This window comes from Gadus macrocephalus, chromosome 7 (assembly GCF_031168955.1).
Source record: "Gadus macrocephalus chromosome 7, ASM3116895v1".
In the NCBI taxonomy this organism is placed as follows: domain Eukaryota; kingdom Metazoa; phylum Chordata; class Actinopteri; order Gadiformes; family Gadidae; genus Gadus; species Gadus macrocephalus.
The window spans coordinates 7,978,011-7,993,843 of record NC_082388.1 but is presented as its reverse complement, the minus strand read 5'-3'; the positions used below and the strand labels follow the sequence as shown (position 1 = coordinate 7,993,843).

General features: G+C 40.6%; 1 protein-coding gene across 1 annotated transcript; it reads left to right on the top strand.

The window, feature by feature from the left end:
- Nucleotides 1-989: 989 nt before the first annotated feature.
- Nucleotides 990-11,503, top strand: slc37a2 (solute carrier family 37 member 2). Its single transcript, XM_060056357.1, has 18 exons — nucleotides 990-1,514; nucleotides 1,823-1,904; nucleotides 2,082-2,172; nucleotides 2,319-2,397; nucleotides 2,485-2,620; nucleotides 3,005-3,081; nucleotides 3,368-3,534; nucleotides 3,827-3,864; nucleotides 4,310-4,447; nucleotides 5,004-5,094; nucleotides 5,313-5,375; nucleotides 5,517-5,602; nucleotides 5,992-6,040; nucleotides 6,970-7,043; nucleotides 7,216-7,294; nucleotides 9,070-9,167; nucleotides 9,769-9,833; nucleotides 10,517-11,503. The coding sequence occupies exons 1-17, from the start codon at nucleotides 1,456-1,458 to the stop codon at nucleotides 9,820-9,822; spliced, it is 1,461 nt and encodes a 486-aa protein (XP_059912340.1). The 5' UTR covers nucleotides 990-1,455; the 3' UTR covers nucleotides 9,823-9,833; nucleotides 10,517-11,503.
- The last annotated feature ends 4,330 nt before the right edge of the window (nucleotides 11,504-15,833 follow it).

The window sequence follows — 15,833 nt, the reverse complement described above, 5'->3', positions numbered from 1 at the left end:
CTCATATTCATACAAATTTTTCCGTGCTCAAATTGAAGAAGCGTCTTGGCATGTGACTGTGACTGGCATGGAACCTATCCTAGGGTCACTAAAGGAGAAGCAGCAAAGCACAGATCCAGACGCTGGTCTTCATCACTGATGAAGACCGAAGCCGGCGAGATCAAATAGAGGAGAAGGAATTTGTGTGTCACCAGTGATGGTACAGGACGGTTATAACAAGTGCAGAGAAATAAAAAAAAAATGGTGTGTGTGTGTGTGTGTGTGTGTGTGTGTGTGTGTGTGTGTGTGTGTGTGTGTGTGTGTGTGTGTGTGTGTGTGTGTGTGTGTGTGTGTGTGTGTGTCTTTGTGTGTGTGTGTGTGTGTGTGTGTCTTTGTGTGTGTGTGTGTGTCTTTGTGTGTGTGTGTGTGTGTGTGTGTGTGAGAGGGGTGGGGTGGGTAGTTACCTGGTGGCAGTACCAGGGCGAGGGGGGGTTACCTCAGGTCGGTGGGAGTACACAGGTGAATATTCATGGGTGTAATGGAGCTTTCTTCATGTTACGGAGATCTTGATCTTGGTGCTTTAGTGCACACGTTTGGAGGGAATTTGGTTGAAATTCAAATTTAATCACAAAGGAGCTCCCTCGATGCTTTGGGGAAAAATAAAAAAGTTTGTACACCAGACTATATGGAACAAACTAAATAATAACCAACTCTTAAATATTAATGCACAATTCCATTAGCAATCCAAAATATTTTGGTCCTATAATAATTTGCCTGATATATTAATATATTCTGCACAGGGTTTTCCTCTGCAGACCAGGATTTAATTACATTATTTGAAGTGTTGATAAATAGATTATTATAATATTATATAATAATATTGTTATATTATATAATAATCCATTTATCAACACTTTAAATAAAGTAATTTAAAACTGTTTCAATGTTTCGTATCAAACCCCTCATCCAGACTGTTTTGACTCTCCCAGTCTGATCCCGACGCGTGACGTCACTGAGTGGCGCGTCACGTGTCCTCGACGTTCATGGAGAAGCGAATTAGAAAAAACACAACAAGGGCCGGGGTAGCGTTTTATTTGCCACACAACTCATTTTCATGTGACGAAAAAGCCGTCCGGATGGCCTATTCATGGAACAGCCGAGGGACTATTTATAAGAAGTGATCTGAAAGAGGAATGTGGAGTGAGTGTGGATCCGCTCCCTAAACTAGGAAGTCGTAGGACTACCGGAGGAGAGCCGGCTTTAGGTCGACTTTGAGAAGTCCGAGTCCTGTTTCCCTATTCTTCTACAGCACTAACGTCGCTCTCTGATGAATGCCAGTTAGACGCGAGGAGAATAAGACGCGGTGGAGCGACTGGCTGCCCCTGTTCTCTGTTACAGCCATGTTATAACACGTTATGGTCATGTTATAACAACCGTGGTGTCTGAAGTTGAGTTCTGTGAACATCAACCTTTAAGATGAGGTCGCCTCTGGCTCCTGGAGTTCGGTTCTGTTCGTCCTTTTCTCGAGACAGCTGGTAAGTTCCCATGATCAGAGATGTCCACTGTTGATGTACTTTGTACTGTGTGTGTGTGTGTGTGTGTGTGTGTGTGTGTGTGTGTGTGTGTGTGTGTGTGTGTGTGTGTGTGTGTGTGTGTGTGTGTGTGTGTGTGTGTGTGTGTGCCTGTGTGTGTGCCTGTGTGTGCCCATGCCATAGTGTTATTTAGATTTAATATGTTGCTATAAGCCTATTTGCTGATCAACAGCCATACAAAAAGGCCATGTATGTAATTGACACCAGAACTGTATGAAGGTATTGTTCTTGAAGGAGGGTCTGTGTTGCAGGTATCGGAGCTTCACCCTCTTCCTCACCTTCCTCTCCTACACAGCATACCACCTGTCACGAAAGCCAATCAGCATCGTGAAGGTGATTCAAACCGTTGTTTAGGCCGTTGTTTAGGCCTGTATACTGCATGGTAATTCTATACTATAGTATGGCTCGGACGGGTTGTACACAGTGGGCCTCTGTGAGCAGCGGTGAAGGGTTGTTCTACAAACGAGTGATCATCCTGCGTTGGTGTCTGTTATTTCATCCGGTGTTTAGAATGAGCTGCACAGAAATTGTTCGATGGTTATTCGCCCGGCGGACCTCAACACAACGGACAATGAAACGTGGTGCGACTGGGCACCCTTTGGTAAGTCCACGTAACGCAACCCCTTTGAATTTAAAATCTCAGACATCCATATCAAAATGGAAACATCAGTTACCCCTATACCCTATCCAACCTTTCAGCTGAGGAGTTTTGTGTGCAACTTTGTGATTTGTGTTTTCTTTTTGTAGATCAGGACAACTACCAGACACTGTATGGGATGCTGGATAACTCCTTCCTCGTGGCGTATGCTATTGGCATGTTCTTCAGGTCTGTGTGTGCGTTAAACAACAACCCAGCACGGCGTTGACATCGTGGTAGGCTTGCGTTAACCAGCGGACCGTGTGGTGTTTTCAGTGGGATATTTGGAGAGCGTCTCCCACTGCGCTACTACCTGTCGTGTGGCATGCTGCTCAGTGGCCTGTTCACCTCCCTGTTTGGGCTGGGGTACTACTGGAACATACACTCCATATGGTACTACGCAGTCATCCAGGTAACAACTGTGTAACACAATTCAGCCATTGGCAACCACATCATGTTCCTTTGGTGTTCATGTTGAACAGAGCGTTTTTAACCCGTGGATCAGTAATGTCCTTTTGATTTAACAATTGCTAGACGGATTCAGAAATTCTGAGGGCAAAGCTTCCATTTCCATATATTGAATGATTAAATATTTGGCTAATTGTTTCATTGTTTGAAGAATGCATACAAGTTGTAAATATGTAATTGTATATATTGTAAATATGCAAGTGGTAAAGGGCAAAAGCATTCAAGCTTTAAGCATCACTGGTTCATATCACATGACATATCTTACAGTCACCTGACTGCTGGCATGTTTTTCCAGGAATCTTATTTCAGCATGTATTGGTTTCTTTAGGCTATGAATGGACTGGTGCAGACAACAGGTTGGCCTTCAGTCGTGACCTGTGTTGGAAACTGGTTTGGAAAGGGGAAGTGAGTAACACAGCTTCACGCGTCTAAGGCTTGCCTATGCTGCTGACTCAACATTATCTGCAGTATTTGCAGCTGACAGACAAACTGTCACAAACAAAGAATTTGCTGTATACACATTCCTGGATTGGCATATTACTGTTATAGTGTTATTTTTTAAACAACAACAAAAAAAAAAACATGAATTGAAAAATCGTCTGACCATTTGTCTGTGTCCAAACAGCTCCCAGCCGTAAGTTCAACAAAAAACAGACCATGTTTTCTTCTTGTCTTGTGTTCTGGGGAGCAGACGAGGGTTCATCATGGGGGTGTGGAACTCGCACACGTCGGTGGGGAACATCTTGGGGTCGCTGATCGCCGGGGCCTTCGTCTCAACGGCCTGGGGCCTCTCCTTCATCGTGCCCGGGCTCATCATCACGTTCACCGGCGTCCTCTGCTTCTTCTTTCTGGTCGAGAGTCAGTTTGATCAAAGCTTTTTTTCACTTTGCAGAAAAGCACAACCCAGTAGAAAGAGTCCGACTCATTATATTGAAGCATGTTGCGTGCCATATTTTGAAAAAGCTTTTTGTGGACTAACAATTTAACTCATGAAACAAAATGGCTATAGAACACAAACAATTTGTGTACCTTATAAAACATACGTTTCAGAAATGTTGATGTATTCACTTGATTTTGATGACAAAAAGCTGCCCTCTGAATCCAAACTGCTGTTCAAGTCCATTAAGCGTAACCGTTATCCGTCCAACAGAACCTGAAGATGTGAACTGCGTACCTCCTCAGCACCACGTAAGCGTTTGGAAATCCACAGCCTTTTTTTTACCATTGACAACTCGTTTTCAGTTTTTGAACAGAAATGTCTGAATTATAATGAAATTATATAAAAAAAACAGAGATATGTGTAACAATTAACAACTAGTTTGTACTCAGAGAATTTGTTAACACCTTTACTCTGAATGGGGAATTTTGCATTCAGATCCCCCACCAAGTGAACGTTTAGCCACAAAACCACCTTCCAGGTGAAAACGTGACTGCTCATTGATCCTAGACTGACCATCATATTATTAGGGGAACTGATTAAGGGAACATGCTCAGTATGAATAGCCTCATCCGACACTATGTGCTGCTAATTTATTTCAGTTTTTTCCAATGTTTGTTTTTGGGTTAACGCCTGTGTTTTAGTCACTATTTTCTGAGTACCCTAACTTCTTGTAATTTTGCTTTGTGACAGCAGGAGGGAACCGAGCGGGAGCCTCTTCTGCATAGCACAACTATAACTGAGGTGACCTCCAGCACCTCCTCCCACGCCACGGAGCGGTCCGAGGAGGAACACACGCAGGCCATCAGCTTCTGTGGAGCACTCAGCATCCCTGTGAGTGGAATTTACACTTGGAACATGAATTATGTCGAATCTAAAGAAACCTTCAGAAAAGGACCCCGTCAGCCAGGTAGGTAGGGAGCCACAAAGGGAAGCCATCCAATCATTTGATTCTGGGCCGAATGAAAGGATTTGGACAGGCTTGTTACAGGCCTACAGCCAACAGATAGATTAGGTATTTTTCTTATCCGAGCATTTGATTTATTAACCGCTGTAGTAATGTGATGAGATTTTGATGAGTGACTTGTAAATGCTATACATAATACCATTTGTGAGATTGGTGTTATTCACTTATCAGAACCAAAATCCATTGGATCAGTCATAAACATTTAATAAGCCTAATTAATGGAGGCAATTGGAAATCTCTATGTCTATACCTCTATCTCTTTTGGTTAACTTGATCTGGTGGGCCCTGTTGTGTGTTGTGCTTCAGTCCAGTGTTCAGCGGCTGGCTCACTTGTTTAGTCAAGGACCAGCTTGATCCAAAACCTGTCCTAATCCCTCTTTTCCAAAACGTTGAATCTCTTTTGTTTCACTGTGATCCATAAAGGGTGTAGTGGAGTTCTCTCTCTGTCTGCTGTTTGCAAAGTTAGTGAGCTACACTTTCCTTTACTGGCTTCCACTCTACATCTCAAATGTAGGTGAGTAATGAAAAACGAATTTGTGCAATTGAATATGCAACCTTGATTACACTGATACAACACATTTGTATTACATCTGTCCATTAATTATATTATGCCTTCTCACCTCTCCCAGAGATATTTCAACTCATGGAACATGGTTAAAAATGGATTAAGCTGTATAGCAATGAATGCCTGTATTATATAATGTATTCGAATTCATTGATTTCTTTTTTTAGCTCATTTTGATGCCAAAGCAGCAGGAGATATGTCCACACTGTTCGACGTTGGTGGAATACTCGGTAGGAAATACTTTCAGTGAATACTTGACCAAAGAGAATCATGGTTACCATTCTATTGATCACCGGCTGCGTGGCTGACTCGACTATAATATTGCTTTGTATAATTCAGAATAGAAGACAATTGATCATGCATGTGTCCAGGCGGTATTGCGGCGGGCGTCGTGTCCGACTACTCTGGCGGCCGGGCGACCACTTGCTGTGCCATGTTGCTCCTCGCTGCCCCCATGGTACGTACGGCGGCTGGTCGTAACAGTGTGACCAGAAGACAACCAGACGTAGATTCCATTCAAGCATTGGGATTGGGACTTTCTCCCTGCACTGCGAGTTATATGTGATGAGGATAAGGCAAGGCAATTTATTAGACGTTGGTTTTGATTAACTTAAGACAACTTTGTAAATATTACTATGATATTATTTGATGATTTACTATATAATGTGTTTTTATCTTCATATAGATACAACATTTATGGTTATTCATAAATATAAGCACAAATATCACAACTAATTGTCCGATCCTTCTACCAAGATGTCGGTATTTTTCTCTCAAAAATGTTTTCCATCAAAAATAACCAAAAATAGTTCAAAAGGACTAAAGTTGTACTTCTTTATGTTGCAGCTCTTCCTGTATAACTACGTTGGACAGACCAGCATTGCAACTACAGTTGGTATGTACCATAATCCAAGCTTGACTTGAAGGATATGAACCCTGTTGGGTAGTGTGAAGATGTGAATGGCATCTTCACTGTTTTAAACCATGTTTTAAAAGATACACATGTTCCTGTCTGGCTGTTAGCCGTGATCGTCTGCAGCTGTGGCTCATAGGCTAATTGAGCCACACCCATTCTGGTGCTCCTTAAGAGGGCCAGAGTTTTAGACCGGAGGGGCTTGAGTTGTGCAAGTGACTCGACGGCTGTGCTATTTGTTTAAAGTAAAAATATGCTTTTTAACAACAACCATGGGCGTCGAGAAAACTCTTTTTCACAGATAGTAATATTAAACGAAATAAAACAAATATGAATGAAGAATCTTTGATCTCAATTGGTGTCAAATGCTTCTAGTACTGTGCTCAGTAACAACCGTCAAAGCTCTGAGCCCAAGCTTGTTGGCCCCATTAGGCATCAAAGAGTTGTGATAGAGGAAATGGGAGATGTCAACCCGAAGGTGAAAACAATACTGCCTGAGGGGAACTAAAGAAGTAAAGATAACGTGATTAATTAGCTAATTAAGGGAAGGTGATCAGTATCTGGGGATATGGCTGGCTGGAACAAAGGCACATTCACCATATCTGTCTCTCACTTTACACACAATCATGTATTAGTCAAATAAATGTGAGCAGCAGACAATGCAGAACGGGTTAGATTAATGTAGTGATCATGTCATAAAGGGTTAACCCCCAGTCTTTGCTAGGGCCAGTTGTAATCTAATTGTGAAGAAATTGATTGAGTTGCAGTATTGGTGAGGAGTAAGTTTTAAGCTAAAAGGAACATCAAACTACAACGTGACAAATGTGTATCATTTGGGGTGAAAAGAAAGACTCTGTCTTCAAACAAAGTATCCATCTGTATATAGTATTTAAATACCCTCTCCATTGCAGTAATGCTGTTGGTTTGTGGAGGCCTGGTCAACGGACCATACGCACTGATCACCACCGCTGTGTCTGCCGATCTGGTATGTAGTGCAATATCAGTTTCCCTTTTTTAATAACATAGTTTAATAACTTAACTGCTGCTCTTTAACATGTTTCTGTTCTGGACTCAGCGCCAGGGATCCCTTAAGCTTCTCCGAATGCTGTGTGAAGGCTTTTCCTTGCTGTTGACCTCAAATGTCTCTGTTCTCACAGGGAACACATGAAAGCCTTCAAGGGAATTCAAGGGCGTTGTCGACAGTCACTGCCATTATTGATGGAACCGGCTCTATAGGTACGTGCGGATGTGTTGATCTACTTAAACGTGACAACATCGGGTGTTAATTTGAGGACAAGGGATGTCAACATCAAACATTAAACCGTGAACAAAGTAAACAAAACAGTCAGCGACGACATGATAGAAATATGAAATTACGAGGAGGGAGAGATGTGGTGTGGGGTGATTGAGCAGCTGGAGCGCCTGGGGGGACGGCCATGCACCCATGACCGGCAGAGTAAACAACCTGATTGGATTGATTTGGTTCCCGCCAAAACACAACAGACGTGTTTTGAAACACTTCAATAAGGAAAAATAAAAAAATAAATAATGGAATAACCTATTACTCAAAACCTGAGGTGTTACACACAAGGTGGGACGTGGCAAATATTGCTATTCCAATTGCAATTGATCTTAGTGTTATGATTGAGTGGTTATACTGAAGAATGCATGGAGTGGTCAATCTGCCAGAGAAGAGACCATTACCTGCTCGCGTTTCCACCGCCGACAGTCCCCTCATGGTAGGGGGAGTTTAGGCCGGATGGCGATAAGCGGCAGCTACTTTAGCATCGTGGCCTGATAGCAACCCGACACAGTGTAGCCTGCTAATAAATACAAGGAAAAAGAAAAATGCTCCCAATGAACAAAGATGAACAATATAGGATGTCCAAGAAGGACGGCAAACTATTGAGCGACATTTTTTCAATTAATGAAGCTTTCACCATTGTCCAGAAATACCTAGAACCAATAAGTTTTGAAGGTGACTAACTATAAAAAAATTGAGTGATTTTAAGCACAAATCAATAGGGGTGGGAAAAATAATCGATTCTGCGCTGCATCGCGTTTCTCTCTAGAACGATTCCATCTCGATGCAGATAAATTAATAATCGGAATTAAAATAAAAGAATAATATTTTTTTGTAATTTTTAAATTATTTAATTTATCTTCAATGTGTATTGGCTATCAGATTTGTCTTGACAGGATTGCGATTCAGCATGCACGCAAACTCACAGCCAGACACAAGAACTCCTTCTAATTCCAGACATATTTCTTTGATGACATAGAATAGAAAGATTAGAGAGAAAATAAAACTGAAACCTATTTTTTCCATATTGTGTTGTAATGCAAGCTGCATTGATTATTGCATTGTTCATAGAAAGTCATATTTGTGACAAAAGCTTCTTCTCAAATAAAATATTCGATAAGTTAATTCATCTGTTGATGTCTTTAATGATCATCACAAAAGCAGGAAGTGATTAGCAAACTCTGAGTAGCAAACTCAGATCTATACATATATTTTTGAAAATCACGCATGGAAATGTAAATAAAACAATTTGTTGCATCGAGATGCATCGATAATCGTTTTAGAATCGAATCGTTGACCTCATAATCGGAATCGAATCGTATAGGGAGGTGCCAAGAGATCCCCACCCCTACAAATCAAACTCAGCCTCCAACAGTTGCTGAGTGTCACATGATGACCTGACGGCGTCGCATCAGTCGAGACAGGGAGGGTCATCATGGGACATAAACTGACGAACCGACCAAGAAACAATAATAACTCATTGTCACAAAAGGGCCCTTTGGAAAACAAGGGGCCCCGGGGCCAGACGGCTTCATCAGTAGAGTGACCTTGTCCGGTATCTGGGAGGCAGGCCTTGATGAAAGATGGATCGTGCGTAACTGAAAGACAAAAGCCAGTAATGGTTTATGAAATGCCCACCCTTGTTAAAGACGAACATTATATACATCATACATGAGTTGTAATGAATAACACTTTGTGTATCCTTTAGGCGCAGCGATCGGTCCTCTTCTAGCCGGTCTGATCTCTCCCACGGGGTGGAACAACGTGTTCTATATGCTCATTTCTGCTGATGTCCTGGCCTGCTTGGTGAGTGGTGGTTATATGTATGCAATATATACAACTTCCTATAGGAGGGGGAGTATGCATAGGCTTTTAATTGTTACATTTTCATGCGATAAAAAGTAAGGGTGAAACAAAAAGATGCCCCCTCTTACCTTTGCTCTTTGATAAAGGGGAGATGTGTCTCTTTACTCAAAGAGACTCATGTTTAAAGAGACTTGTATGAGCTTAACCAGAGGGCTGTGACAGTACAGAGATGGCCTCAGGAAATCTAAACAGTGCTCGAGAGGAACAGAAGAATGGTCCAATCGTTGTACCTCAGTTGGTGCCTTCAAGGATACAAATTGAATGGTTCTTGTAAAATGGTTGGTTTGAAATGTTTTATAATTACACAAATGTTGTACTTGTTAAAACAAGAGTTATCAACAGATAATGATATTAGATTTGAGACATGAATGATAAAGTTTGAAATTGTATGTACAGTTGGCAAAAGGAGATCTGGCTCTGGTCTACAATAGTTGACACAATCAGATGCAGTCAGACATGTGTATAAAACATCTTATTGAGTCAATTGCAATGAGGGAGTTGAAAGATTTTACAGTAATCTTTTGGCGTGTTTTTCATTCAGTTCCTGTCAAGGCTCATGTACAAGGAGGTGCGCGGTTGGTGTAGCCGAACTTAACCTATAAGAGGGTGAGTATTTTTAATCCAAACAAAAGAAGCAAAAAATGGCGAATAGACTGAATATGAATAAATAAGTTGCTTTATAATTATTGAACTTAATGCCGAAATTACTCAATTCAGCGTCATGTGAAAAGTCACATGATGAATTTGAAAGGTGAATCATTTCACCTTTCAAAATATTCTGAGCATCTTGAAAATCAATCAATGTGCATAACACGTTGATTAGAAAGAATGAATTTCTTAGAAAATAAAATTAAATAAAGTGTGGATAATGTGGATGCGCACACAAGCGGTAGTCTGTCTGCTCGGTCTGAATACAAAGTAATGGCCGTTACATCAGTCACAGATTATTGCATGCTAGTTGGGCTATTAGTCGTCTAAAGCCTACCTACCGTCGGTAACTATGGTTAGTACAGGCACAGTGTGGGTGTGTGTCTGTGTGTGTGTGTAATAAGTCACCCTCTTTTTCAAACAATAGTTGGCAAACACCTCCTTTTTTGGTCACTAATCGTGATCGATTCATCATTAACTGTTATGTTATTTGTATAATGACGGGTCGTGGATAGAGTCTTAATAATCATTCATATGTGGTTGCCACACAATTGTCAGGAAAAGTGAGTTCATGAGGGAAACATGTGGATCCACCTGGAGATATGAATGATGGTTGTTCATGTTTGAACTATTTGTTCCAGGTTCCAGGAGATCTGACTCATCCACACCTCATCCCAGAGGACTGCCAACCGTTAACAAAGTGAATGAATTATTCATTAATCACAAGATTATTCTGACATAACATGGTAAACATGTTATAGCACAAAAACCAAATGGAAAGCAAGAACATCTCTATAGGATTGTTTTATTCGCTTTCATCAACTCGTGAAGCACTGCCTATTTTAGATTAATCATAAAATTATGTTTGCAAATCACATTCCATTTTACACATCAGACCAGAGAGATGAAACAGAAAGGAAGCAATTGTTACCATTTTGTTTATCAATCGTAGTGGCTAGTTAAATTTTGGAAATTATGCCAATTACAGATATCACAAAGTACATAGTTGAGAATGCATTGTAAATGTGTAAATTCATTTATCCGTAGAACCAGAAAACGTTTATTTGTAGATTTAATAAACCTTAAAGATAAACTACAGCCTAAAACACTTTGACATTGTTCAGATATTTATATTGGCGATTCACAACGCCCTAGATCCTCTCACACTATTTTTTTAATTTTGCCTAAACTAGATTTAAGAGAATGCTATTATAACCATAAGCATTCGATATTAGTTTCATTCTCATATACCAACTCAGGGCGACTGGCTCAGAAGGACTACATATTCCATTTTTATATGGATGCAGGGCCTTGTTTGAAGAGGCCAGCTGGTCACTGTTGGCCTGGCCGAGTGGTCAGCATGTGGTCACCGAACGGTTGGGCTGCGATTCAAGGGATATTCATTTGTTTCTCTCAGCATAAACCTAGCATATATCTCCCTGAAAGCTTTCTTTTGGGAGTTCTTTGACCTGGAGTTTTTCCCCAAAAGCAAAAGTTGAAATCCAGCATCGAAAGCTGCCATTGGCCGAAAAATAAACCCTGGAATATAATATGTTAGGTGTTTTATAACAATGTCCAAGTGTTTTAGCCTGTATTATTCCTTCAATAGATATCTTATTCTACTTGAAGACGTTGAAGTCATTGTCTACTTTTGGGCCAATGTGATGCACTTAAAAAATTAAGGGGAAACGGTAAAGACCATTTTTTTCCCAGACAGACTTTTCGGCAAACATAGATAACGGCAAACATAACATTTTCTGTCCATATTTATTTAAGATGTTAGATGTAAACTATTGGTTAGAAAGTTCCGGTGTTGGACTGTACAATCAAGCAGAGTTATTTCTAGATGAATAGGATCTCTTGACCAGTTTAGGCCAAATATTTAGAATCTAGGATAATCTTCCAAGTACTCTGATACAGCTAACACCCATGCAATAAAATATTATATCAGCCTCAATCAAATAATTATTTTCACTGAGGCATACTGCAGTTGGCCTACCTCTCAATTCTATCTTATCATTAAATAATCCAATACATATGGCCTCGACTCAATGGTTATTTTGGAGCAAAAAATGTCTTTGTATCAGGAGCTCTTATTGCAGAACTCGAAATAGGTCACAGTGCTTTAAAATCGAACAAACCTTGTGCAGAGGTGCTTTTCGTGCAAAACCACAGTAGGCCAGAGGCAGCCAGTGAGCCCAGAATCATAGTATAAATAATCATAGTCATCCTTCTATGATCTTGAACCTAGTAATCCATGCTATTTTGTTGCTGTTACTTAAATAATACCATCATTTTGAGAAAACTAAAAGCTGGTTTCCAACTCCAGGCCAGTCTCTGCCACTAACGTGGTGAACGGTCCACTTGGCTCCGAACTCGAGTCCTATTCTCCGAGAGGTCGTAGGGCTTTGACGTCACCGTGAAGGGACGGTAGGGAGGGTATGCCTCTGCCACGTGGAGCTTCTTCTGGTTTGATGTTGTCGACACAACAGCAATAGCCTTCCGAGAGGCTAAGCTACTCTTACACTTAGTCAGTGGCAGTTCAGGAACACTTTATGGGGTGTCAAAGGAGTGCCAATGTGAGATGGAGGGGGGGTTTGACGTATGCCTATTCTGTGAATGCCATGTCGCTGTATATTTTGGGTCGTAATAATGTAGAAGACGGCCCTAAAATCAATAGTTGCCACTTATAATAAATATTGGTATACAGGCAGCTTCAGCTTTATTTCATCTAAAGAAAATAAATTGTGTTGCCTTTTGAGGAAAAATAATGTTAACCAGAGAGAGTATTGTTTTTTTCTCTTGTAAATTGTCTATTTATTTTATATTATACAAAAATATTTCCGCATGCTATTAACCAACCAACCAGAATAGAACGGGTGGCGGAAATGACCTAGGTGTTCTTGAAAATAAATACACATAAATACACACCCTGAGCACAAGGATGTAAAGGTAAAACAAAATATATTTGATAGCTTACAGAGTTCAGTTGTATTTCAAACTGTGGAGTAGTTTGGAGGAGTGTATAGTGTACCAGTACACACATTGTCAAAAATAGTTTTCACATAGTTTTGAACATAAGGAAAAATTCATTTTAGTTGAAAAATTGTATAAGCTAGTGTTTGATCATTTAAGATTGCTAATGTGGCATGTTTAATTGCGAAGAAGCACAGAATATTACAAACAGGATAGGAAGTGTAGGGGAAGCCAGGCTTATCCATTATTATCTTAGAGGGAGGGAGCAATAAGAGTTTGATAACAAGTCAATGAAAAACCATCTTCTCTATGGCACCCCGGGCCGGATTCACAAAGCATTCTTAAGAAAAAGAAATTTCTTAAGTAGCACTTTATTCTCAACTGTGTTCTTAAGACAAAAATTAAGATATGATATTAATGAAGAAATTATTACTTTTACTTAAGTTTTTTCTTAACTTTCTTCTTAAGTTTTTTTTTCTAAAAGAGCATTGAAGAGAAAACAGGATTCTTGAAGACAAAGCTCTTCAATTTCTTCTCAAATTTCTTCACAACTTTAAGATTACCCTTCACCGGTCTTAAAACAGCTGCAGTGAAAAGCTAAGTCTTTGCTTAAACATATCTATATAACATTTATATGAATTCATTAATATATTGCTTGACCCAAAACTATATGTTAACCAATGTTGTTCATTTAAGCTTGTCATACTAGTTTTTGCATATCAAATGAAGCCTATTTTGACAATTGAAAATGAAATTGGCCAAATCTCTGTCAGTAACTAGTAGGCCTATTGATAATTCCAGAGTGTTTAGATTAGCAATGCTGCGCTTAGCACTGTTGCCGGTGTTGTCCTCAATCTTTTTAATCCAACGTTATTGTCGCGCAATCTTAATTTTTCAAAGTAGGTTAACAATCTTAGAACTTCTTAAGTCAGAAAACAAAGAAGTTCATAAGACAATCGACAATTCAAATCCCCAAACCAATTTCTGAAATTCTGAACTGTGAACTGGGATTTCTGTTTTACTCTTGAACAGGAAAAAAAAACTGCTAGAAATGATTGGTTAACCTTCAACTTCACATGTCCTAAACTAAGGTATCTTGAGCAGGAGAATTGGCTCAGCTAGAAATTCAGGCCACAGTTCCTGGATGTTCAGGACATAATAACATGATCTCAGTGGCACCAGAACTAAGTGAGTGTAAACCGAAGTCAGGTGACGGATAAACCTCCAGGAAGAGGTAGCTGTACAAGATAAAACAGAGAATGCAATGCAGGAGTTCCTGTACTCAAGCATAGAGTAGGGCCGCAGCTCCCTCCAACAGCTCCAAGTGGCCCATTTTAAGCTACCAACACAGCAAGCCAGAGACAAAATACAGGCATTTTATAGTCTGTCCAGACACATTACCTGCTTTTCCACATACGCGTAAGTCCTGCTATTCTCCTGCTATTCTCCCGATGGGCCGTATATCTCATCTCTCATCTCATCTTCATCCGCTTATCCGGGGTCGGGTCACGGGGGGGAGCAGCTCAAGCAGGGGGCCCCAGACTTCCCTTTCCCGGGCCACATTGACCAGCTCTGACGGGGGGATCCCGAGGCGTTCCCAGGCCAGTGTTGAGATATAATCTCTCCACCTAGTCCTGGGTCTTCCCCGAGGTCTCCTCCCCACTGGACGTGCCTGAAACACCTCCCAAGGGAGGCGCCCATCGGGCATCCTTACCAGATGCCCGAACCACCTCAGCTGACTCCTTTCTAAGTAAAGGAGCAGCGGCTCTAATCCGAGTTCCTCACGGATGGCTGAGCTTCTCACCCTATCCCTAAGGGAGACGCCAGCCACCCTTCTGAGAAAACTCATCTCGGCCGCTTGTACCCGCGATCCGTATATGTGAACAACATATCCTGACATTGGTATCCTGAAAATCTGAAATCTGATAATCGAAAAAAAGAGAACCCCTAAGGTAGTATTTTCTAGGAAATGTAAATTACCTTATATGAAAGAGGAGTAGAAAGTCAGTATTCGTCACACCACTTGAGAGGGCGTGTTGATGACGCTTCAGTCTACATTTGCATTTCATTGAGTGGCACCCTAAATGATAATCAGCCTGTTGCCTTATGTTCTCTGAATGGTTGAAAAATATTTAAATGTTGGCACTGCTAAAAGATAGGTCTTATCATAACCCTATAAGTACACATCATACAATAAATTACAATGCATGAGCTCACAGCTGCACGCGTAGATAGAAAATGTTTTTTTATTATTATTATTTACAACAGTTAGCTGAACATTATAGAGTCCCGGCCTTCCAATACCTTTTTACTCAGTTAAACACAGAAATGAACTACATTTGACCCAGTGTGTTATATGTGAAATTTGTCTCTAACTCATGCTCCAATCTTTCATTGTTCGATGCTTCGGATGTTGTGGAGGCAATCAGCAATCAAATATCTTGGAGTATTATTACCCAAGGAAATTACAACCATTAAAAAAATCTATATTGACCCAATTGTGAATAAGATAAATTCTGACATATTAAGAGGGAATTCTAACCCTTTTATGAGTTTGACTCAAAGTATAGAATCCAACAAGATGAATATCCTTTCTAGAATTTTTTTTTGTTACAGGGTCACCCTGTGGAAATTTCTAATAAGAATTCAACGACTGGGATTAAATTCGGGGATAAAAAAGTGAGGCTTTGTGGTGTTCTCAAATTTGTATCACCGCCTCATCTGGTATTTTAGTTCTTTTGCCGCCCTAATAAATGCTCTCACCAGGACCACCGAACCTTGCCGGTTCTTTAGTGTTTATTATATCTCCCTGGTGTAATTTGTGTAATAAAAACCCTAAAATACTTTTGAATCTGTTTTTCTCTCCTCGGGATGGGCTGTGTCTCAGCGGCACTGGGTGTGTACGCCAGTGGAGTCCGGAGGCATGGTGGCCATGCCTCCTTCCTGAGATTCCCCATTTCTCCCTGAAGATGGGGAGCCTCA

Excerpts from the sequence above, each read along its gene's own strand:
- slc37a2 (XM_060056357.1), top strand. The coding sequence starts at position 1,456 with ATGAGGTCGCCTCTGGCTCCTGGAGTTCGGTTCTGTTCGTCCTTTTCT. Across the intron at positions 1,905-2,081 it reads AGCCAATCAGCATCGTGAAG|AATGAGCTGCACAGAAATTG; the intron begins GTGATTCAAACC and ends TCCGGTGTTTAG. Across the intron at positions 5,376-5,516 it reads CGACGTTGGTGGAATACTCG|GCGGTATTGCGGCGGGCGTC; the intron begins GTAGGAAATACT and ends GCATGTGTCCAG.